Source organism: Amblyomma americanum, chromosome 7, assembly GCF_052857255.1.
Source record: "Amblyomma americanum isolate KBUSLIRL-KWMA chromosome 7, ASM5285725v1, whole genome shotgun sequence".
NCBI classification, from domain to species: domain Eukaryota; kingdom Metazoa; phylum Arthropoda; class Arachnida; order Ixodida; family Ixodidae; genus Amblyomma; species Amblyomma americanum.
In genome coordinates, this window is record NC_135503.1 from 52,513,998 (window position 1) to 52,539,144 (window position 25,147).

Below are 25,147 nucleotides of genomic sequence, written 5' to 3' on the forward strand. Positions count from 1 at the left end.
CAGAAATCCGAACTACACCAACTCTTACAAGAGTTTCAAGGTCAGTTCTCTGAGAGGCCTGGTAGGACTTCTGTCCTTACTCATGATATAGAACTTACCTCGCCAGAGCCAGTACGATCCAAGGCGTACCGGGTGTCACCCCGCCAGCGCGATATTATGGAGGCTGAGGTAAAGAAAATGCTACAGCTCGGTGTTATTGAGGCGGGTGAGAGTGATTATACCTCCCCTTTGATTTTAGTTGAGGTACCGGGCAAGGAACCTCGTCCTTGCGTCGACTACCGCAGGCTTAATTCCATCACTAAGGATCAAATTTATCCGATCCCTAACATCGAGGAGCGCCTTGAGAAAGTTAGTAGCGCTCAGTTTATTTCCACCCTAGATCTTGTCAGGGGTTATTGGCAGGTTCCACTTACAGAAGAGGCTAGTAGGTATGCGGCGTTCATTTCACCAATGGGAACATTCCGCCCTAAAGTTTTGAGTTTTGGTTTGAAGAACGCGCCATACTGCTTTTCAAGCCTCATGGACAAAGTGTTGCGGGGACAGGAAGAATTCGCTTTACCGTATTTAGACGACGTAGCGATATTCTCCGCATCCTGGTCTGAGCATATGGCACACTTGCGGGCAGTGCTAACCCGCCTGCGCGAAGCGGGCTTGACAGTCAAGGCTCCCAAGTGCCAATTAGCACAGGCCGAGGTTGTCTACCTCGGTCACGTGATTGGACAGGGTCGTCGCCGCCCCTCTGAAATAAAGGTGGCCGCTGTGCGAGACTTCCCGCAACCGCGCACGAAGACCGATATTCGGTCGTTCTTAGGTGTCGCCGGCTACTATCAAAGGTACATCCCCAGGTACTCCGATATCGCGGCTCCCTTGACGGATGCTCTAAGAAAAACAGAGCCCCAAACAGTCGTCTGGGGCGAGACAAAGGAAAGAGCTTTCAGCGCCCTAAAGAGCGCCCTAACAAGCAAGCCTGTGCTACGATCGCCAGACTACACAAAAGGTTCGTTGTTCAGTGCGATGCTAGTGAGCGAGGCATGGGCGTTGTACTGTGCCAAAGGGACAATGGAGAAGTGGAACACCCCGTCCTGTATGCTAGTCGTAAGCTGACCTGTCGTGAGCAGGCGTACAGCGCCACCGAGAAAGAGTGTGCGTGTCTCGTGTGGGCCGTTCAGAAATTGTCATGCTACCTAGCCGGCTCGAGGTTTATCATTGAGACGGATCACTGCCCTCTCCAATGGCTGCAGACCATATCTCCCAAAAATGGCCGCCTCCTGCGCTGGAGCCTCGCTTTGCAACAATATTCCTTTGAGGTGCGTTACAAAAAGGGGAGTCTCAACGGCAACGCCGATGGCTTAAGTCGAAGCCCCTAACGTAGGAATCCGCCTCAAAGTTGTTGGTTACTGATGTTTTCTTCCTGAGGCAGGATTTTTAACATATTGCTTTTGTTTAGTGTTTCAAAGTGATTATGTGCTTTCTAGTGCAATTTTCCAATTTGTGGACGCGTTCTGAGTGCTGCTTGACTACTGTAAGGAACTAGGCAGTAGTATAAAAGGGGAAAGAGCCTGGCAGAGCTTAGTGAGGGTTGTCTCGTGCTTGCTGACTGAGCGGTTGCGTTTCGGCGTAGTTCTAACGCTTGCTGGGAACGAGCACAAAAATGGCAACTCTCCCGAAGTGACTTTGCAGTGTCCTATGTGATCCTGAACCCGAGAACGAGGCCTTCTCTGTGCGCTGCGCTCAAGCAACGTCGAGGGACGACCGGTTTCGATTACGAGCATCATCGAGCGACATCCCTCTGGACAGCGGATGCAGTCCCCTGACCATCGGGATCTCCTTCTCCCGGCGGGGCGGTCTGTTACGTCTCGCCTACGACGCGCGGTATAGCCGGCGCGGATGCAACGGACGCCGCGGCTTTGTTCAAAGCGGCGGTCATTTGGACCCGTTCATCGCTGCCGCAACGCCTCCCGCCAAGCGCGTCCAGGCAGGTTTCAGTGCCACGTGTCGTCGTGCGTGCGTGTGTGTGTGTGTGCATGTTGGTGCCCACGCTTGTCAAAGCGCGGCAGCCGGGGAGAGGAGCTCCCCAACTGGGAGGCGAGGAGGTCTGACCGGCGCCGGCCTGGCGGACGCGCCCGTCACGTCTGGACATGTTCAAGCGTCGCCGTATCGGACGCCTCTTCCCAAGCCGTTCCTTCTTGCCCTCGACTCCGAGGGTATAAAACGCCGCTGCCCCGGACGCCGAGAGAGACTTCGATTCCTTCCTTCGAGTAACGTGGTCGCCCTGACCGGCTGCTCTTTTGAGATGCCAGAATAAACAAGTTGTTCTGTTGCCAGTCGACTCATCCTTTGCCGGGACCTTCGGATGTTTCCAGCTTTGCCCCAGGCCGCCAGGCCAACGCTACCCTTGGGGCTTGCAACCCTTTTGCAACAACATACACTCACCTCGCCAAATGGGAAGGAATTTAGGAACACCGAAATCCGGGTTAACCAGTTTTGCGAGCGCATTTCTCAGCTTCTAACAATTGAACTCTTAAGTTTGTCGTTTACGGTAGCATGTTCCAGCTTCAAAAATCGTGTATTTGATTTGGAAAGGATGGTGTGCAAAAGTGCTTCGGACACAAACACAGGTAAAATATTAAAAAAATATCTGGCTCTCACTCTGGCATTCAAGACATCCGCACTTCCTCAACATGCACAAACATTGCGCATTGAAAGGACATATTATGAGTGAAAACTGCGGCGTTTCTCAGTACGCGCGCACACGCTGGCTCATAACTGTGGACTGAACTTCGTACAACCGCCGCGAGTTTCCACTTCACGTTTGATAACGAGCACTTGAAGTGCTTAACGAACCGCCTCTTCCCTGACGTCCGAATCCGCGCCCATGCGCTTTCAATATGGCCCCCTCGCACCATGTGTTCTGATGCCGCAATCACTGTGCGAGATTAAAGCAGTGACGGCCGCCGTGAATCCAATTACAACTGTTGGCGTGGGTGCGGCGCCGATTTTCTGGCCCGCCGACTGTCACCTTCCAAACTCGTTCGCTGCTCCGAATTTAATTTCGATCCTTCACAGGCCTCGAGACATATTGCGACTGTCTCACACCACGCTTCTGCCTGCGAGACAGAATGTTCATCTAGTTAGATTCGCGCTGAACATTCTTTTGCCGATTATCATCGTTGTTCGCCGCTGGGCGTGTTCGTTTAGGAGTTTTGCGCCCTCGTAGGAAGCAGTTCGAGTACGAAGAATGTGTACAGTCAGAAGCAAGAGTTTGCACGAAGTGGAAACCACGGAAAGAGAAAATTCTGCCGCAGTCTTCCTGGAAGCTACGCTTGCCAAGTGCACCAGATTGGTGACACTAGAAGAAGCACAAATCTGAGCCGAGTACGCGCGTATGGGACTTATCTGTACTTTGTGGGCTGTGCCTGGTAGTGTAGCCGTGTCCAGAAGACGACTTCCGTGCTCTGACCCACCAGGGGAAATCAACCTCGAGAATTTTCTTCTTTCCTGTACATCCACTTCCTGCCCCAGTTCTTCTCTTACTCCCTATGACTACCCCCCCCCCCCCCGGCCTTCCGGCGTAACACGATTAGAGGCTGAAAAAGAAATAAAGGCAGTGGCTGCTGATGTGGATTTCCCTCATTTGCCAAGTGCTGTATTCAATCAAGGCCATCTTTCTTTTTCTATCTTTGGAAGGTCATGTTGATTACGTTGACAATCAATCTTGGTACATGAGCAGCAGCCGTGCGGGCAGTGTACGTTACACATGACCATGTATACAAGCGCGCGACTCTGAGGACTCAGGTAGGCTTTATTTTTATCCAGGTGAGATTGGAACTGGATTGCTTTCATTCGAGCTCTGTAGTGCCGACGCACAAATGTTGCCTCATAAAAGAGAGGAAGTCTGAATCCTCGCCAACTTGTCCAAATTAGCTTTGCTTCTGCAGTACATTGCGGACATGTCTCGCACGAGGCGTAAATAAACACGAAGAAAAAAACAACAACTTAAGGGTCATACTGAAACTAATGAGCATTTTTTTAAATAAATGATTCTGCTGCATTATTTGAAACGAAACTTTGTCACTTTAATTTTGAAAGTTTTCTTCATTTCCCACACATCTTCATTTTAAGCGCTCACAATATTCGCGCCCATCAGAAAACTTGAAACATTTCTTCGATAGATCTCCGTTCTAGCGCTGTAGAGACACGGGTGCACTGATGCAAGGAACCCTTTTGAAGTTTCGTTGGTATCATATTTTATCCTTCAAAAGTCCAAACATGTAGAAGTTCAAAGGAGTCATACCAGGGCAGCAAAACGGGTGCGGAAGGAGTTCCCACGCCATTTTGTCAGTTTTCTCCGCTTTTTCGATGTGAGATACTACTCTTGGGATACTGTAGTGTGAGGCGTTGGACTTTTGCGCTTTAGGTTATTACGCGTGCAACGAAGCGGGTACAAATTATCCGGTTACCTAAACTTCCACCAATCTTCGAAATGGCACTGTGCCCATTTCAAGCCTTAGTGCTTCTTAGGTTATTGTAACTCACCAGTATTCTTTGGACCTTGTTGTATCATTGTTGGCATTAGTTGTGGCTGCCGAGGGCGACCACACCGAGGCTTCTATTCAATATTAGTCTAGCCGTCTTTAAAATGCATGGCCCATCTTGATACAATGCTATCGGCGCCATGAGCACAGTGAAGCCTGTCACGAATTTTCCATAATGCATTGGGTGGGAGGAGATGACCTATCCTGATGGTGCCAAACGGCTATCACTGATTGTACAAGCGATAGCGCCGCGTACCACTAAACATCGGCTCCTGTGCGTTTAGATACTTGTGCATAAGAAAACTGTTTATAATTACTTCCCGTACGGCCCTCGTTTTAATCGCGGTGAGTGATGCGTCGATTTATTGCGTTCCCGAAGCTGCACGTTGACTAATGATCACGGCGTAGTGGATGGCTCTAGATTAATTTCAACCATCCGGGGTTATTTAAATTGCACCTGCGTCGCAAAGCACGCGGGAATTTTCGCTTTTGGTCTCAATCAAAATTAACTTTAAGAGAGCATAGTCAGACACGGAACAAACTCCTTAGTGTCATCCTAGTCGTTAACGCCTTAGTGTCATCCTAGCGGGTTAATGTCATCCTAGTCGAAATCAAGAAGAACAAATGGGCTTGAGCAGGGTATGTAATGCGAAGGCATGATAACCCATACTCGTTAACGGCAACGGAGTGGATTCCAAGAAACCCCAAACCTAGCAGGGGGCGACAGAAAGTTAAGTGGGCGGATGAGATTAAGAAATTGGCTGGGATAAGATGGCCGCGGCTGACAAAGTACAGGGTTTATTGAAGAAATATGGAAGAGGCCTTTGTCCCACAGTGGGACAAAGGCCTCTGTTCTCATTCCGAATTGCTGATAATTTTTATCACCCTTCCAACTGCTAGAAGTCTTGGTTAGCTTTCTTGGTAAAGCGACTGCTTTGGACAGCCTTTGAACATTAATTGTTATGTAGCCATGTACGGCTGCAAAGAAATGCATGGCTGTGCTCATATACCCCCTTTGCCAAAAGTAACCGAGCAACAGGCTTTTGCTTCTCAACCGTGTAACGGACCCTGTACGGTACCCCTAGAGATCGAAAGACGTGAGAACGTGCGTACAAGGGTTCATTTTAGTATACTCAGATTCCGAGCTTAAGGGCTGCCATAAATGCTTCGCTACATCGCTAAGAAACAAACCGCCGGTGCTCGGTTACTTTTGGCAAAGACGGTACTTAGTAATGAGTAATCACTCCCTTGAATGACATATGGAAGCTTGTCGCACATCAGACTTAGAGCACATCCCCTCTAATCTCCGCAGTGGGTCGCGTGCAAGTAGACCTGGACCTGCGACCGAAGCGGCGCCAAGCACAGCGCTCAGCAAAGGCAGCTGCGCAGACCGCCAGGACGCCCATCAGTGGTGCAGCTCCAACGGCGTCATCATCTTCGATTGGCGGACTGTGGAACCCGGCGGACTGTGCGGCTCGCCACCGAGTAGCCCTAGTGGTGCCCTACCGGGATCGGCGCCTGCACCTGCTCCTACTTCTCAGGCACCTGCACCCGATTCTCAGGAGGCAGCTGCTCTCGTACCGCATATACGTCGTCGAGCAGGTGTGTGCTCCTTTCCGATTTAACGTTGCGCGCCGGAGTCTAGACTCCCAAGAAATACGCGTTCGAGTTTGAAGTAATGGGTGTTTTGTGAAGCTTTTAAGCTCATGTGTATGCACAGAAGGTACGAAGCTTTAGAGTAGCTTTCAGTGAGACACAGCGAATTGTCTAAGTAAACTGAGGCACGCGCGCAGTGTATAGATGAGGAGAGAGGGCAAGGACCATGTAATTCAAGTGTACAATTTTTTGACTTCATTAAATTTTTAGTGACGTGAGTAACTTTGAAAACGTAATCTCTAAATGAGGCAACGTTTAAACATAACCGTTGTTGGCGACAAGCTCTGCAAATACTCGTTTTAGAAGATTGATTGAAATGAACTGAACGCACTCTTATTCCTACTACCGATTTTTTGTAAGGCGTCCCATCCACCTAACAACTTCAAGGAACTCGAAGCGTTGAAGGCTCAAGGCAGACTCTATATTAGGGGGTTGTTTCTGTTGAACTGGCAAGAAAGCACTGTGCAGATGGTAGGTGTGGGAAGCGGTAATGTTTTGCAGGCTGGTCTTGAAACAGCCAAGTGCTGCATAAAGCGATTAAGTAAAGGACGGAAACAACCGTAGTCTCGACTCGGTAATCATTTTCTTGAGACGCAAAAACTCGAAGGGCCAAGAAGGGACAAGAAAGGCCCAGCTTGAAATGAACTGTAGCGATATAGTGGAGTGGTTTATTGCATTGGGAGGAATGGCTTTGCGCTGGCAGTTGATGGTTTCTCGACGGAACGGAGTCCGCGAGTAATAAACTTGAGATGAAGGACGCCACATGAACAAAGAAACGCGCTTAAACACCGAGACTGAAGAGGCTATACGCGCAAGCAAAAAGAACAAAAAGAGCGGCACGCAAGGAGAGCGCAAGTGGGCCCCGTGATTGCTTTTCAAGCGCGTGGCCAGTTGTTCGGTAAAACTCCATTTCTTATGATATACCGCGCCGTTAACGAAGAGGCCCGGTAAACTACAGTTCTTTATTGGCGCACAACAAACTGCTTTGGTTATACCCGATGACTGTAGTTGAGTAAAAAAATGTTTCCACAAAAGAAAAAGACAGCGCGAGCCCATTTTCTCTTGTCCTCTTGGTTTTAATGAAAAGCTCTAGTGCCTTTAATGCGAAAGCCTTATATGGCTCATCAGGAATTAAACGAAGCGTTGACCGCAAAACTGCCCATGAAAATTTAGTGTGACGTCACAATGGTCCCAGAACCAAATATGACGGCATCGAACAGGAAGCGAACCAGAAAGTGACGTCATCAGACCGGAAGTGACACCAGCTAAACCAGAACGAAAAGCCCGAAGTGACGTGGTGGTTTGGTTAAATCAGCGCTTTACATGTACGCGTATGTCGTGTGGCCTTTCCTGAAGGCCTTCATCTTAAAGAATTTCACCTAAAAGAGTTCACCGGAAAGGCCTTTGACGCATTAGTACTGGTTACCAACTAGTACATGTAGCAAAACAAATATAGTAAACAAAAGGATACTAATTAGGGTAGAGTGAGCCAAAACAGGTCATAAATTTGCAAATTGTCGCCTTGTGTTTATTACTCATTCATATGAACAGATATATAGTACAATTATATGGTACAGTCGTGGCTTCCGCCAGGAACACTCCATAATTTTGTCGCAATAAAAAAATCTAAACGTCTCATTTTGCCCCAATGCCTGCGGCGAAATGAGTCAGTGCAGGGAGCAAAATGACACGCCCTTTAAAAATCAAGATAATACGTAGCCCTGCAGTAAGTGCTTGCGCATTTAGCTCCATGGGCACCCACACAATCTTTCTGAGACTATCGGCTCGCCTAACATTAGAAGCAAACAAGATTCAATACTGTTTTGTTTCATGACTCGCTACAGACTAGGCAGTGCTACAGCCAGGCTTTTCGTATCACCTGGATGCGCGATTATTTTCAACTACCTGCGTTTTTCGCAACCTTTTCCTGCTTTAGAGGGGCGGTTGTTGCTCTCTTTCCTCCGCCCTGTCGATAGACATACGATTTGGTTCGGTTCCAACTACGTGGACACGAAGTTTTGGACGTGATTGCAGGTCACACCGAAGAGAGATTGTTTCGTTGACAATTCACGGCTGCTTCTAAGCCGCCCTTGCTTGCCGGAAAAAAGGGCGGCGCCTGGGGTTTAAAGCCAGCGAGTTCATTTTTGTCCTTCACATTCTCCCACTTTCGTTACTGTTCTGTGGTGGGCGTCTGTAGTGAGACCAACACACTTTTGACTCCGGCGCTGATTGATGCTCTTTGGAGCTTTATTCATGGCTTCGCCGCACCAATTGGCAGACAATTCTTTCCTTTTGTGTGTTCAGACAGGGTTCCGGAAAAAAACGTCCCCGTAAGATACGTCCCCGAAAAAAAGGTCCCCGTAAAAAAGGTCCCTACAAAAAATGCCGTCATTTTCGATGTAGGAAAAAATCTGGTACTGCTAAAATACTTCATGTTCACATCTATTCTCAAATTGAAGAAAGAGTCCAATAAATATGGCAACCTTTTGACAACTGGGTTCCGGAAGAATGCATTCTTTGGGTAATTTTTCACTTGGGGACATATTTTCCTAAAGGGCTGTTCCTCAGGGGACCATTTTCCAGGGACCTGTTTTCCGGGGGCATATTTTCCGGAGTAGTTTTTTCCTACATCCGCTCAGACAATCCTAGAGAGCGGTAAAATAAGAGCAGAGGTCTGGAGCAAGCAAAACTGCCATTATCATTACTTTAGATCCTAAAGAGCATCACAGTTTGGGGTTTTGCCCCCATATGTATCTTGCTGCTAAAATTATTCTCCCGCAGGAATTTAAGGTGAAAACAATTTTAAAACATAAGACGAATAACTATATATAGTTAAAAATAAATACTCTAACTCAGGACGCTTGGTGGGTTGTGCTGCACAGTTCTAAAAAATGCGGCTTGCAAGATTTCGCTTCCTTTCGCCCGCTTTCTGATATAAAATCTGATCGAAGAAGAGGTCGATCTTTAAGCTCTGATGTTTGAGGTCTTTAAGAGGTTGAGCTTTAAGCTCCATTGCCTTGGGCATGCGGCGGGTCACGCCAGTAAACTTCCAGCTAATGTGATTCGACATTAAACGTTAGAGAACGCAAAGCAACAATGTGTTTTGTACTGTGTCGTGTTTTCCCAACTTTCCCGTACTTTCTCAGGTGAGTTTCAGTTCGAGGGCACAGAGACAGGACTTTGGAAGTTTTAACGAACCCCACCTGTATTTGCTCTCCAGCAGCTTATATTTTTGTGTTTTATGCTTTCGTTTCATCCACGTTGATGCTGCGTATGGCGGAGAGCACTCGCTCAGTGACAGTCTCCTAAGGTGTGCGCTAATGGCTCTAATGAGTTTTTCGATCGCTGTGATATCAGCTAGGCTCGACGCAATTTCAACAGGGCACTAATGCCGCTTGCTTCTTTTTTCCGGCCCGCTCCCGCAGTACGGCAACGACACGTTCAACAAGGGCGTGTTGATGAACGCCGGGGTGAGGGAGGCGTTCCGCGACGCCGACTACCACTGCTTCGTGTTCCACGACGTGGACCTCATCCCTGAGGACGACAGGAACATGTATTCCTGTCCGCCCAGTCCCCGCCACATGTCGGTCGCCATCGACAAGTTCAACTACACGTGAGTGTGCAATCACAACACTCAACTAATCGCTGCACTCTGGTTAAAATGGGAATGTCAATCTCAGCACCATGACTTTGGTGCCACCAAACTTTCTGATGCCTAATTTCTAACTTTCTAACAGCCATTCACCCGATTCATTCTGGCGCCTTGTAGCCGTTGCTACTTGCCGCCTTTGACGTTATGACAGAAATTTAAGCGAGCAGTGCCATTTGCTAGCTCTAGTGACGAAGGCAGCGTGGATCAAGGGCAAAATTAAAAAAAAAAGGATTGGCAGAAGAATTGTTTCATAACATATGGCCCTTAAGTAGCGGCTCGTAATCAGGGACACAATATTTTGCCACGAAGCTTCGTCAAGCATGTTAAATCGGCGGTTGTGTAACACGAACAAATAGATCATGGCATCATGCACAAATGCACCGCGGCTGCCGTCTGCCCTGAAAGATGCGATCTTGATAAGATTTCTCAGATTTCTTTGCCGTATTATTACTTCTGTTAACAATAAAATACGTGCATGACCAGTGCCTCTAGTTCTGCAACAGTTGTCAGATGGCCTGGGTGTTGCGCATATTTCAGTTAGCTCCTAATGCAGAGGTTTAACGCCTGCCTTGACCGCATACATTTACTGCGTCACTAGAGACTCGGAGATCACTCTGTCAGCACTCAATATTATAAGGATGTAAACGTATGCAGTCCGTTATAGGACCGGCTTTCTGATCTAAATTTCGCAATTAAATTAGAAAACTGGTGAAATGCAACGTTGGTATTTCGTAAAGATGACAAGGTGGTATCACGTGTGGTAATAAAACCTGTGCGGTATTATCGCAACTTATGCCTGTAGACATACAAGCCTGCCCAGTAGCTCCGGCAAGTCACATGCACGTATGAAAGGGGATACATGTTTATTGCTTCCTCGAACGAAATTTTTTTCATATGCGCTCTACACAAATTTTTCTTCTTTACGCTTCTTGACTTTGTGGCCTCAGTGATGCCGGGGTTTTGCCAGAAGCAAGTTCTTTTAATGTTTCGCAAGTGAAAGTCAACTGTTCATGATTTCACGACTGTTAACGCGAGGAAAATTCCCACTTCAATTGACATATGTAATGCTTGCAAGCTCGTCAACACTGCTTCATTCAGCGGAGGTTAATTTTCTGAGATATGAAGAATTGTACCGCAATAAGATTTTCTCGTGCTTAACAGAAATCCCTTTGCTTGTCAGGATAGGACGCCGCTGAATAAAACGTGGAAAGGCGAAGGGTGGAGCTGGGAAAGGGGCAGTGCAATATCCGAAAAAACAAAAAGCACTGCAACCAAATTGAAACCGCTAGGAGTATTTGTTGTGACAACCTTGGAGCATTGCGTTATAAAAAGTATGTAAAATGTCTTTATAATTGGTCGCAGAACAGAAATATAATCAACTTTTGGATACAGCGCTGCGTGAACAAGCAACACAAAGCGTATTGGAAACGGCAATTTCGTTTTTGATAAGGTAGGAATCCAAATTTTGATAGAAACTAATTTCTGCAGACATTTAAGAGAGTCTATAAGCGCTAGAGCTGAACATTGTTAACTTGGTAGCTCAGCAGAAATAAAAGATAAGTAAATGTAGATACATCCCCACAGTGCTCCTTATTAAACTAAAACTTTTTTGCACCTGGACACGTTGTTGTCATGCAGTAACATGAACTTTAAACGAATGAATTTGACGAGAAGAAAATTTGTAGTGAAGACACCGAATGGCAAACGAGAGGTGGCAGGAACCGAAAGTTTAAAAGCAAAAGAAATGTTCGAGAACTCCTGTCGGAAAAAGAAAGAAACATACTGTGGAAACATGAACTTCTCTCAGCACTGAGTAATGCCATAGTTATCATAAAAAAGCTTAGGGAACGACTGGAGGTTACACAAGCTTCTACCGACGCACTCAGTGAGTGCAGCTGTTTTGAGCAGTTCGCTAACAATGCGGCAACGGAGTGACAGGAGGCGCAAATCTTGAGCAAGCGCTAAATTTAGCGGCTGTTCTCCTTCCGCGCCATAGCGCCGAAGTGTCTCCAAGTCTTGAGTAATTGAGTAAAAATACATGCTCGTATGGTAAACGTGTTCAAGGCTAATGGTCCTTATTCTTGAGCAACCACTTCACTTTCAGTTTCACGCACTATAGTACTGCACAAGACAGCTCTCCCAGGTCAACGGAAATCATCCTTATGGCGCTGATGCCTTTGACTTAGGCTTTTGTTTTCACAGCACGAAAAGAAAATACACGCTGGAGGTTCTTGCAACAACGACTACTACACTAGCATTCGCCAGAGCTGTTAACTTGAGCACTCTTATTAAACCCTGTGAAAACCAAGTAGGACCAAAAAGCGGAGAGATAAATTATTGTAACTCGTTGGCAATCATTGACCTGGAAAGACACAGAATTACAGAAGCACTTTCGCAGGACATTGCTGCAATTGCGCCCAGCCATACGAACGCAGGAAAGGTAGGACGCAGCCCAGTACAAAGCGAAATAAATTCAACGGGGCGATGAAAGAGATCAGGAGGAAGTCGGGATGGCGTATGGAGTTGACCGTATTTTTTTTTCTTGCTTCTGCGCATATTTGTAGAAAGCTGCCAAAAAGCCACAGCATAAGACTCGAAAAAGTGCCTGATTACGGTCATTTCACCATGACTGTAGAGACGGAATATCGCACATTAGGGAATGATCACCCAGCAAAAAAAGGAAGCTGTACTTTTCTCAACATGGTTATTACGAAGCACCTTTTGATCATTTTGTAATTCTCAGCCACAAAAAAATCAGTCGAAACGGAAACAAAAACATACACGAGAGAACACAGAACCCGCCACGGTGGCTCAGTGGTTAGGGCGCTCGACTACTGATCTGGAGTTCTCGGGTTCGAACCCGACCGCGGCGACTGCGTTTTTATGGAGGCAAAACGCTAAGGCGCCCGTGTGCTGTGCGATTTCAGTGCACGTTAAAGATCCCCAGGTGGTCGAAATTATTCCGGAGCCCTCCACTACGGCACCTCTTCCTTCCTTTCTTCTTTCGCTCCCTACTTTATCTCTTCCCTTACGGCACTGTTCAGGTGTCCAACGATATATGATACAGATACTGCGCCGTTTCCTTTCCCCCCAAACCAATTATTATTATTAAGAGAACACAGAGAACACATTAGTAGCAGAACCCGTATACCATTTGTTGTTTTTTGGGAGATGAGGCATGAAAATGAGTGACAGCGAAACACGGTTTCGTAGGTTAAATAGCAACTCGAATTAATGAAGGAATATTGATCTCGATCACAATTTCGCAGCAACACTTTTTTGAGCTTGTCAAGACCTCCAAGCTCAAGCCATTCGTGTGAGTTCGTAACACTACCGCAGTCCAAGAATTCAGCTCCTGAATACTGTAACAAAAGCCTATTTTAAAATTATTGCCGACGTATGAAAGGCCAAATAACAATTGAAGCACACAACACAATATCGAGCTTGCTACGGCGGGCAGATTGCCGGGATAGGCTGGTTGCTGTAGATACAACTCAAATGGGCACTAAGCTACACCTCGTATAACTGATAAATGAGAGGCAGTGCACGTCCTATTGAACACCAAAGCCATGGTACACAGTTCTACGCAGCACGTAAAAGTCGCAAACCTAGCGCAGAACACGATATTATTCGATTCTCCCAACTCGGCTGACATTGATATCTGTCGAAGCTGGCTTGTGGGACTTGGTATAAGGGACTAAGAAATATGAAGTTGTCAGAGCGGTCATGTTCACAATGGGCAGAACATTCAAAAACAAGAAAACAACAGAAGAAATAAAGAGAAAAACAGAAAAAAAGGAAGAAAAGTCCACCAAAACTAAATTAACCAGCGCTCACAACGCCTGACGTGCACTAGCAGTGCGTTCATTTCGATAAGCTGCAGGAGCAAGCTGGACTTTCTCAGTGTGTTCAAACTATTACTGACTTGCCCAGCGGGGTTTTACGAAAGGCTGACGAAAGATGAAGACAGAAACGCGCGTCGTCTTGCGTATAACACTGTGAGCGCCTGTCGCCTTCCACTCTGTTCTGAAAGCCCTTCGTGGTGGTATCTGGCGAAATTCAATATGTTTGGTAAACGGGCGAAATTCGGGGAACAAGGAATGAGAGTGGACGACAGGAGAAGCTGTCGGGAATTGGCGGCCGAATTTTGTTTGGATGTCGCCATGATGTGACCTCTGGGGGAGGAGGAGGAGGGACTTTAATGGAGCAGGTGAGGTCTGGCTGGTTGTCGGTCTGGCATACGCCTCCAGGATGCGGCCTCTGGTATTAACATTGAAGACAATACCATATAACTGCTCATATGCATTATTTAGTGAATTTATTAGCTTCGTAAACACTGCGGCAGACAGAAATACGAGAACTAGATCTGACCTGAAAAATGTGTATTGGCGCGAACACAAGCCCCTGGCAAAAAATAAAAAAAATAAATATGAATATATTCTCCAGCTCGCACGACGTTCCTGTTTCATTCAGTTTGTAAGTGGGAGGCCTGGTCCTAATGCCTCTTGGTCTATGTGTGTGTTTGTCGCAGACTTCCGTACCAGATGCTGGTGGGCGGTGTGCTGGCCATCAAGCGGGAGCACTTCCTCAAAGTGAACGGCTTCTCCAACCTCTACTGGGGCTGGGGAGGAGAGGACGACGACATGGCTTACAGGCAAGAGCCCATCATTGCCACACACTGCCTCGCTTCAGCAGTTGTTTTAATTATAATAAAGAGCACGCTTGAGAAGAAGTGAAAAAACATGGAGGAGTATCGGACTACCAAAAAAGTAGAAGTCGAAATGAAAAACTATACTAATAGTTTCATTCCTCGACCGTAAGGATCACGTTTCCTTCTTAGCACAGCCAATATGACACTGATTTGCACAGGTTACATTACAAAAAATAAAGGCCGCCACCGTCTGGAAGACGTTGAAGTAACGAGCGTTAGCTGCTTGGTTTACTACAGGAAGAAAGCGAAGAAGAACGCACCTGTTGTCGAGCCGTCGCAAACGAAATTTGTTTCGTTCGGGGAGGTCAAGGTGGGCCTAAAATTCGGCTTGCGGTGCGATATGGTAACGTTTCAATTAGTAATTGCATGTATACGATGTTTACCTATTATTTAAGTGCGGTTTTATTTCTATACCACCACCGATAGGGTTTTATTTGCCTACCAAATTCGGTGCACAACTGTCCCCGGATGGGTGCTGCTTCTTGTCGGAGTATATATATCAGCAGCAACAGCTGCAGCAGCATCAGTAGCAGCAGCGAACGTATATACATATAGAGGCCCCGTAACAGGACAGTTTTCCTCCCGTTATAGGATTTTTACGGGGGGAGGGCGCAACCTATTTTAATGGCGGCCACATAGTTCCACCTCTATCCACCATATTAGATCGTGACGTCATCATTGGCACGTGCAGGTGGTTGTTTCTACAATGTTATTGTAGATGGCGCCTCAATACGAGATGTGCTGTTTTCTAATTTATCCACAGATGGCGCTGTAATCTCAGGGTGGTAGCAGACCCCACGAAATCTGGAAACGTGATGAGTAAAAGCTAATTCGCTTAAAGGTAAAAGGAGAAAGAAAGCTTATCAAGCAGAGTTTTCTGTACTGTTACCATGCGGTTTCCACACACACTGCCAAACCTAAGAAGTTTACTCGAACTTCGTCTACGTTTTCTACTGAATGTGCTCCTGGAAACGTTCAATAGAGCGCGCAGCAAGAAAGATAACTTACCAGAATATATGTGCTCTGTTTTAAAGCATTTTTAGCACACATGAGGAAGCACTTCACTGATTGTCTAGCAGCAGCAGTGTCACCGTTGGCAATTAGGAGCGTGACCAAGTATTATGTCGCGTAAAGAACAGAGTAGTAAAAAGCCAGATGTGACAGGAGTTAATAAATTGCTCTGTTTATCTCCCGTGCAACCTTGACCGCCTGAAAAACACTTGGGGCGTCGATTCAAGAGGCAATGAATTATTACGTTGGTTGCAGTTGTTTTGTGTCGCTTGCTGTGGCTGCAGATTATGTTTAAACTTCACAGGGTTGAAACGAAATTAACGTTTTTCGTTGAGATAATTTGGACTGATACTGTTTGCTTGAGAGCGGGCATTTTTTGCCAGGAGACATATATGGACCTTATAACTGTTACCACCAAGATAGCCCAGTGGTTCCCTAAAACGCGAGAAACGGGCACTGCGGCAGTTTCAGTAGTTTCCCCAATATTTCCTCCACTATTAAGGTTAAGACTGCTTTCTAGAAAGTTTAAAGCATACTAATGAAACTGGAGGCTTCGTTTTTAAAAAATAATCTTTCTCGAATGGAACAGAGGCCGCTGAGAGTACCGAGGCCTTGTGCTGAAAAAAAAAAGAGATGCAGGCAAGGATTTATCAGAAGGGCGTTCGCGGGAGATGAAGTTTCGGCGTTGGCTTGAAATAAACAATATGATTCAAGAAGAACCATGGTGTAACAACAGGGCAACCTTTGTTACTCGAAGTTTCTCCGTGCTCTGTTCACAAATTGAGGGGTTAAAAAGCAGACGTAATTTACACCAGTGTCTTATCATCACGTAAGCTATCTTGGAGTGCAAAAGATGGAACACAAAAGCAGCGCTTTGAATTCACGCTTGAAGAGCATGGAATAGCAGAGAATTTACCTTGCTAATTGAAGTAATCCGAAGAAGATAATTTGAGAAGCTAATGTGGTCAAACTAAGGTCTCTTAATTGCGTATCTCACTTCTCAAACAGCTATCTAATTCGACTCCTTCGTACTGTTGCTCTTCTGAGATACCATGGGAATCGTTTTCGACCAAAATCGATTGGCTTTTTACAGAATAGAATGAAATGCACTTTTAAAGCTTGAGCGAATGTTTTCTTTTTTAAATGTAAACTTTTGTAGGCATTATAAATGCCACAAGAAGCAGTCATTTAAAAGGAAAAGGCCAAGAGCCGTGCGTGATAAGGTTTTCCCCCAGCTATATTTTCCCTCTCGGCGTTTAGCAGGCGTCATTTCGAAAGTACGGGCTTACAGGCAGCTACTGGTGTAACCCACCGTCTTCGATCTCGTAAGCTGGACTGACCGCTGCAACGAAGATGAGAGGAATGAATCAGGGAAATAACTTCACAAAACATGGCTACAAATGCGTTTCAAAACCTGTACACATTTTTGCCCGCTGTTTCATATTTGTTGGCTCAAATGCATATGAAAAAAGTAATTACTCTCAGAAAAAGAAAGGTACATGTGAAAGAGATCCTGAAACACTAGCTGTTCTCCATTGGCCTCCTTTTGTCATCCGTTCAGTACTCTTTGTGGCTTCTGTTGGATAATTAAAATATTACGGGGCTCCAGTAATCAGTTTTGTTGCACAAGACAGGAGTAAACATTCGCGAGGATATGTTGCGAAAGGTTGATAAAAAAAGCGGTGCAGATTGCAGTAGGTTTCCCGAGAGTACCACTCGTTACCCATTCCTTGCTAGACCTACGGCTTTAACTCCCGGCAGGTCTGCGGCCTGTCACAAATAAGAGCCAACCTCTGACCCAGCGAGCAATGTTTTGAGATCTTTTATTTGTTCATATTTACGACACCTTCTAGGTGATATAATTTGGAATAGCCATAAAAGGACAAACGCAAGGGACATAGCGCTAAATTTGAAAGCGCTCGGCTTTATGGGCCTTGGTCTGTCTACCTGTTTGACCGAAGGAATAGTCCCAGGATTCTTACAGGAGACATTAGAAAGACTCAAGACTCTCGTCAACATGACAGTAGAACTAATCAGAAGAAGTGCCAACAAAAAGACGGGAGTGAAGGAGAAAGAACTGTGCAGAATAGTACAAGCATTTGTACTAAGCAGGCTTGTCTACGCACTCCCGTACCTAAAATCAGACAGGCGGTGAAAAACCAAAGTAGAAGCTATAATTAGTCACGCATACAAGGTTGCATTAGGGCTGCCTGACTGTACCTCCTCCGAAAGACTCCTGGACATAGGAGTACACAACACCCTAGACGAGCTTAAGGAAGCACACTTAACAATGCAACGAAGTCGGCTCTCCCGCACCAAAGCAGGAAGGCCATACTTGATCGCCTAGGACTCGGTACCGAGCTCCCACCACTACATATCAAGGCACAAATACCTAAACGCATCGCCCAGGCAATACTAGAAACGCCACTACCAAGAATATGCATCCTGTTCACCACGAGAGGAAAAGGAAAGCTGGGGCAAAAGCTGTACACAGAGTGTACAGGCAACATGAACAAGCGGTATATGTAGATGCCGCATAACACCCACAGAAAGAAACGTGCACACTAGCGGCGGTGTACATGCAAGGTAGACTGATTATCTGCGGCACTACTAAAACGAAATCCTCAGAAACGGCAGAAGAGGCGGCTATCGCCCTTGCCATTATTAACGCCAACGCAAATAGTATACTAAGCGACTCTATATTCGCCATAAGAAATTATGCGAGGGGAAGGATTTCTCAGGCAGAAAAAAACAAACAAAAGAACTTAGAACTACTGAGTTGATATGGGTCTCGGATCACTCGGGAAACCCTGGTAACGAAACGGCGCACATCAAAGCTCGAGTATTGGTCAGCCAAGCAGCGGATGCGGTAGTTACTCAGAGTTTCTCGAAGGACGGCCTAGCATCTATCACGACCTTACTAATCGTCTTAAACTAGAAAGGAGGATCTCTCCACCCTCCCTTCCAGACAAAACCTTAGATAAGGTGCAGGAGACCGCCTGGATGAGACTCCAGACGCGATACTTCATGACTTCTTACTATCAAAATTCTATCCCGGTGATTACGACCCGGGATGTACACTATGCGGCGAAATAGCCAATCACGATCACATATTGTGGAACTGTAAATAGGAACCTCCACCGGGATCTCTAAATCAAGTTCCCAATCTCCAGCAACGGGAAGCCGTGTTGGTCAGCTCAGACCTGGGTGTTCAAACCCGGGACATGAAACGGGCTACTCAGGTGGCTGTCATTTAATAAGGGAGTAATTACTCATTGGCATCCACCCAAGCGCAGCCATACGGTTACAAAAGAAACCCTAGACCAGGACGAATTTTTATTTAACTACGAAGTTTCTGAGAAAGCTGTGTAGCTTTCCTTTGTAGCCGTATGGTTGGGCTTGGGTGGATGCCAGTGAGTAATTACTCTCTTATAAAATGTCTACTTCACCTTGGGGGTTTACCCTAAAAACATTTGACCAGGTCGCTTTCATCTGTGGGCTGATAGACGCTTATCACGGATAATATGCATTTGCATTTTCTGACGAAATAAATGTTTTGCAATCCAATTGGTCTGCTTACTATTTCTACAAATGATTCCCCTCAAAAGCATCATTTTACGCATAGCCTAAATCAGTGAATCGAATGTTTTCTCACAGCAGCAATCTGCTCTTGACGCTCCTTCTTCAAGGCCGTTCGGGATTCCGTTTATTTATTTTCCGCCTCGTAAGAAGATTTCTTTTATGCGTTTTTCATGCCGTATGCTTCCCACTTTTTCATGCGCAGAATCAAGCACAAGAACCTGAAAATCATCCGCCCACCCGCCTCCGTCGCTCGATACACCATGATCAAACACCACCAGCGCCCGGAGTCTCCGAACAACATCAGGCAAGTGCATCGAACCTATGCACCGACTGCACAAGCCGGTGCGACTGACAAGGTTGGGCTTGTGACTGGATTCCTCGGCAAAATAGCGCAGGCGCACCTTCACAAAAATAAATAAAGAAGAAAAAGAAAACACGAACCTCAAAGGCCGGAACGGTATAGCAATCGTGTATCTTGACAGGCCCGCCTCCAACACACTGGTCTTGCTCTTGTTTTCTCTGGTCCCACAGTCGCAAGCGCCGACGCACGAAGAGCACTGGCGCAAACATCTTTTCCGTGCAGTGTTGAAAATTTCCTTCAGTTCCACCGAAAAGTCGACGCTACAGTACAGACGGCACACAGGGAACAGGGTTTTCGATTTTGGAAGCTAAAAAACAGACAGTGCGCAGGAGCTGCAAGGTGTCACCCCATCAACGGGTGGGAGGCAGTGCAAAAAAAAAAGGAAACCTGGCGAGGGAATCGCGAAGCGAAGATTCGTCGCTCCTCATCGACCGCAGGGACAAAGCTGCGGTGAAACTCCGCACTGTCGGTGACAGCCGCTGCGAGACGAAGCCTGAAGGAACCGCTTTGCGGATGCGGGGAGTCTCGCGCTTGGCTTTTTGAAAGGAATTCTTTTTTTTCTCCCCTTGACGACTGATTCTAGTTATACCGCTTGTTGGGACTGTTTTGCTTGCTTTATTGTTCGATACATTCGTCCCAATCGCCTGCAGAATGAGCTGAAAGGTGCGAAGCCACGTCTTTGTCCTCTAGCGTGAACTTCCATTCGCGGCATTGCCTCAGGGAGTTCGTGGTGTAGGGGGCAACGATCGAAGTTCTATTTTCACGTTCACCGCTATCCTTCATGTGTTAATTCGTTGGCTTCGCATCCGACAGATGTCACAACAGTCTGCATTTTTCTCGCCTCTTGATAGTCAGAGCCGCGAGTTAGTTGAGGTTGTTGAGTGATACCAAACAATACATTTATTCCTTTAGTCACTGAATTAACTTCCAACTTTGGGCGGGGCGTTACTGACATATCTGTTGTTTGTATGGGAAGATAAGTGACGGCAGATTTGTAAGGTTGTCGCAGTTTTTTGAGCCCTAGGAATTTTGACACTTCTCTCCAGTTGTAAAACTGAGCTTCGACGAGTAAGTCAAAGTGGCAGCAGAGGGAAGCTTAAGCAAAACATTAACAATGTACACACTGTCTGATCAATGTCGGCTAAACTTGGGAACAAGCTTGCCATGATTGTTTAAGCCGCGCACATTACGAACCCCTTTTCTCTCTTAAAAACACCGGAGAATGGCATTTATTAGCTTGGCGAGAGAGTTCATTAGCAGTGTAAAGAATGCTTGCACGGATCGACTTATATAGACACACAACTAAACGCCACTCAAAGTATTGTGCTCAAGTCAGAGGATTAGCTAAAGCGCACCCGCTGCTGGCGGTGAAGATTCTCGGCCAGTGGCTACGGCGATCGCCGGCGGTGAAGCACAATCAGGCACTGCTCCGTTTCTTGAGAACGTCGGGCTTTTACGATAGGCTATGACTTTACCGCACGCTGTTTGCTTGCCGACTTCGGGTTTCGGTTACTCTCTTTCTCCCTTCCCCTTTTCTTTTCCTTATTCCTTTCCCCGTGCAGGGTAGCCTAAACCGGTTTCTTCTCCATATTAACCTCTCTGCATTCCTTGTCCTCCTCTATTACTTCGCAGTGTGTTTCTTGTCTTACGCAGTAAAGATCATGACGGCATCATTACAAGCTACCTGTATGGTGAAGCATTACAGTTACGCTGGGAATGTCTGAACTGCAGCTGCCAGCAAAACACTAAACAAACCAATAAATAGCAGTCACAACGCAAAACGCATTACAGACAAATAACGCCACTAGATAGCAGTATCACTCATTCTATGGGGGGAAATTTCGTCCCTTTTTGTTTATGTTTCCCGCTGCTGTGCCGTATTTGTTCGATAATTAAACATTAATTTTCTTTTTCACCTCTTCTGCTGCAGGATGGCGCTGGTACGCATGGCCTGGTACCGCATGAACCGCGACGGCCTGAGCACGGCCAAGTACCGGCTCGTGAGCAAGCAGGTGCTGCCCCTGTACACGCACCTGCTCGTGGACATCGGCCACAACCACAAGTGGCACTTCTCCAGTTCGCAGAAGCTCATCATCAACCTATGACCGTCGGGCCCGCCGGCCCCCCGACTGTGCCCTCCGGCCGTGGAGGAGCGGCCGGTGCTCGCTGCTCATCTGTACGCCCGCGCGATCGCCTCTCCCGGCAGGCCTTGCGCGCGCCTCTCACAGCAAGCCCCACGTTCGTCGTTTGAACACGTCGCAGGACCGATTCAGCGTCCGTGACGTAAGCTGCCCGGGAGAGGGCAAAGTGCGCGATTACAACACAGGAGTCGCTGTCCTCCGCAGGCAGACTGTGGGCTTCGCGTTACAAATTCCTGGCGCTAAGTTGTTTGGGCCTGACGGAGATGTGCGAGGACTGATGAAGTGTCGTGCCGAAGAATGGACCTGCTGGTGCTAGGTGATTTGGGAAGTGGGGCCAACAAGACGTGCAAGTGAAGAAGCAGCAAGGAGGCATAGACTCATGTGCGCTGGCCTTACGACAGCATAACTTATCACACTTCTCTCTCTCTCTCTCTTTTCCTTGTGCAAAGGAGCTGGATTTGAAACCAAGATAAATTTAGAGGAAACGACTGTTGACGATACGTATATGTCAAGTGCATGCAAGATTTTTTTTTTTTTGCAGTTCGACTGCAAGAAAGAGATGGCGTACCGTTGCAGCACTGGTAGTCCAAAGGTTTCCTGCATGTTTACCGACTACTTGGCCGTAGTCTTTAAAAACTCTTTCATGATTCAGCTACAATGCTCCGACATTCTTTCTCGCAAGCCGCATCGAAGTCGCTCGCTTGGTTTTAGTACGCTGGCTGAAAGAGAATACACTGAGGTCTTTCTTACGATGACCACGTGTAAGAGCGCTGGGTGTCTCATAGGAGACACTGCAACTTTTGGCTAGAATATCCCTAAATGCGGCTGTATATATATAGAAAACACAACACAAGCGCTCCATATAGACGCTTGAGGAGTTCTTGTCTCACAGGAAGGAGAGGAGATAAAGTTAACGGCAGCAATCTTCTAGTGCGGCGGGCATACACCTGTTGCTCCTCTAAACCTAGCGCTCGCCCATCTTATGTTCACATCTCAGAGAGATAAGCTCCTACACAATAGATGGCCGCAAAGGAAGCCTTGTTCTATCTAGGTCAACAATGGGACTGGAGTAAAAGAAAGGTAAAGTTGCGACAAAAAATTCTTTACCGCGTGCTCCACAAACGGAGACGATAGCACTGTTATTAGTTGTCGGGATGGAGACAACACTTGTGGAGGTGAAAAAACCGGATTTTGACTTTCACCTCCACGAGTGTGACCTCTAGCCGGCGGCTAACAGATCAGATATCGGCTTCATTTACGGAGCACAGAGCTAGAGAGCTTTGTTCCCCACTGCAAATGATCTGGCGTGTGGAGATCTGCTGTCGTCAAATTGTTTTTGATGCTGCACCTAAGCAGACACGTAAGGTTAGGCTGGAGATTCTACAGACGCAAGGCTTCTGAATGGACAGCGGTGATTGATGTCAATTGATGTCGATTGAGTACGAGTGTTTTATCTTGACGTTTGTGGCTTCTATTCGTTCTTCCTTTTCTATTGAAGGTAGCCGGCACTGCCCGTGAGTGTGACCTGTAATATGTCAGGTTAAAGATCCACGCAGAAGCTAACACGAATCTGATGCTCTAGAAAAGCAGACAGATAAGAGTAATTATTTTCGAACTTTATTTTATTAGACGTCAAAGTAATTAATCCATCTACTGCGAGCTTTTCTGTCTCCTTCTTCAAGCTCAGGAATTGTGCTGAATATAAAAAAGACAATAAATAGAATAAGGTTAAAGGAAGAAACAGTTGTGTATCGCGCATCAAATAGCCAAGGCAAAAAAAGCGTCTCGCGGCATTCATTTGCTAACGTCATTTGCATTTAAGCGACGCACCGAATACCGTCCTTGACGCAATACAGTTTTGTGGCATAACTCTGTCTGGCATTTTATGAATGTTTCTGGTATTTAGGCTTAGAGTGGAGAACGCCCGCTTATGTAGGAGAATGCTCGAAGCAAATAAAATGCCTCCTTTAATCAAACTTTCGTTTCTAGTTCTAAATTGGCATCTCATACAAAAAACAAAGCAAAAATAGATGTGTGCAAATTGTAAAGCATCGTTCAAAGTCAGATACACTATCTAGTAGTTTGGCTCCTGCAATGATGGAAAGCTATACCAGCAGGAAATCATGAAGACGGGGTTCTAATATGTCACAAAAAATCGCAGCGATAAGCAGCGTCTTAATCGCGCTATGTCCGCTTATTCATAAAATACTGCCGAGAAAGTTCAGAGCTTTTTGTAGCGTGAGTTTCCTAGATACCTTTAGGCATTTAAGCACTTAGAATAAAATTCGTAAGTATTCACAGTACCAGACTCAAGACAGCCAATTCATCACATTCTTTTCATGCGCGGAAGATCAAAACGCTACCTTCTAGTGGAAAGACGCATAAAATGCAAACTCCCCACAATACGTTAGCTAGCGCTTTTAATATGCAAGAGCCAGACTATGAGCTTCACGTTGCGGGTTCTTTTTTCTCAATCCGAGGAAAGCAAAGCTTTGGGAGCATACGCTGTAGGTCGGCGCAGAGAGCTGTGATTCTTAGAAATGCGTAGAAGCCCGTAAACGATCACGAGCCCATATGACGAGGTTTATTTTTGTACAGGATTCGCCTCTGCTGTCCGGAAGAATATTGTGTGGGGTTGGTGGGCGTCAAGAAGAAAGGCTCAAGAAAGTTTCTACCCGTACGCTGCTCCATCCAGGTATGCGAAGTGGACGAGCATTTGCGAAAGATGAAGTCGCCGTTGAATCCGGAGCTTAATTAAGAAGAAGCGTGGCGAGCTTTTGTTGCGGTCTGGAATCTGCTGCTGCCGTCTCTCCAGGCTCAAGACAGGAAATCAGTGTCATGTGGAGAGACGCAACCGAACAAGCAGGACACTCTCGTTTTTCATGTTGTGTAAAACGCCGTAGGACATTAACGAGTGAGCTCTAAACATGCTTCAAAACTTGTTGTGTGCCGTCTTTAGTGTTGTAGAATTGAACGCCTGACGACACAGTCATGCAGAGTGGGTACGAACTTTGCGTGTGTGTGTGCTTACCTCTCCTTCCAGGAAGGCGTCTGAAGCTGACGATGTATTGCTGTGCCGCTTCGTTGCAAATGCGGTTTATTTAGCGATTTTTTTTTCCTAAAATAAACAGTGTTAACGTTGTTTGTGTGACCTGAGTTTTCACGAGCCAGCTCTCCCTGTACTTTTCTCGGTTCCTCCCCTCACTGGTCTTTCCTCATAGGAGTGAAGATGCTGTTTAAACCCCGCCAATGATGAACGCTTTCCCAGACGGAGACAAGTCTTCTTGCCGAAACGTTGGCAAGCAGCCCGAGGCTTTTTCCTTCCTTGTTCGCTTTGTGATTATACATGGTTTTGTCGTTTACTAACAAACGTGGGTGCTGATGACGATACTGGCCTCGAATCACTTCCGGTATCAATGGCGCGCCGTTTGAAAAGGTTTGCGCCGGGGCAGACGACTCTTGCCGCGCTGGTTTTGATAAGGCCGCGCGGCATGCAAA

General features: G+C 46.5%; 1 protein-coding gene across 1 annotated transcript in view; it reads left to right on the plus strand.

Annotated features, from left to right (window-relative positions):
* The window catches only part of LOC144099125 (uncharacterized), a 107,504-nt gene extending 82,714 nt beyond the window's left edge, over positions 1 to 24,790 (plus strand). The window contains exons 2-6 of the mRNA XM_077632218.1: positions 5,848 to 6,137; positions 9,617 to 9,804; positions 14,375 to 14,497; positions 19,350 to 19,451; positions 21,439 to 24,790. Coding sequence (XP_077488344.1) covers positions 5,848 to 6,137; positions 9,617 to 9,804; positions 14,375 to 14,497; positions 19,350 to 19,451; positions 21,439 to 21,613 — 878 coding nt within the window. The 3' untranslated portion in view covers positions 21,614 to 24,790. The remainder of the gene's footprint in view (positions 1 to 5,847; positions 6,138 to 9,616; positions 9,805 to 14,374; positions 14,498 to 19,349; positions 19,452 to 21,438) is intronic.
* The last annotated feature ends 357 nt before the right edge of the window (positions 24,791 to 25,147 follow it).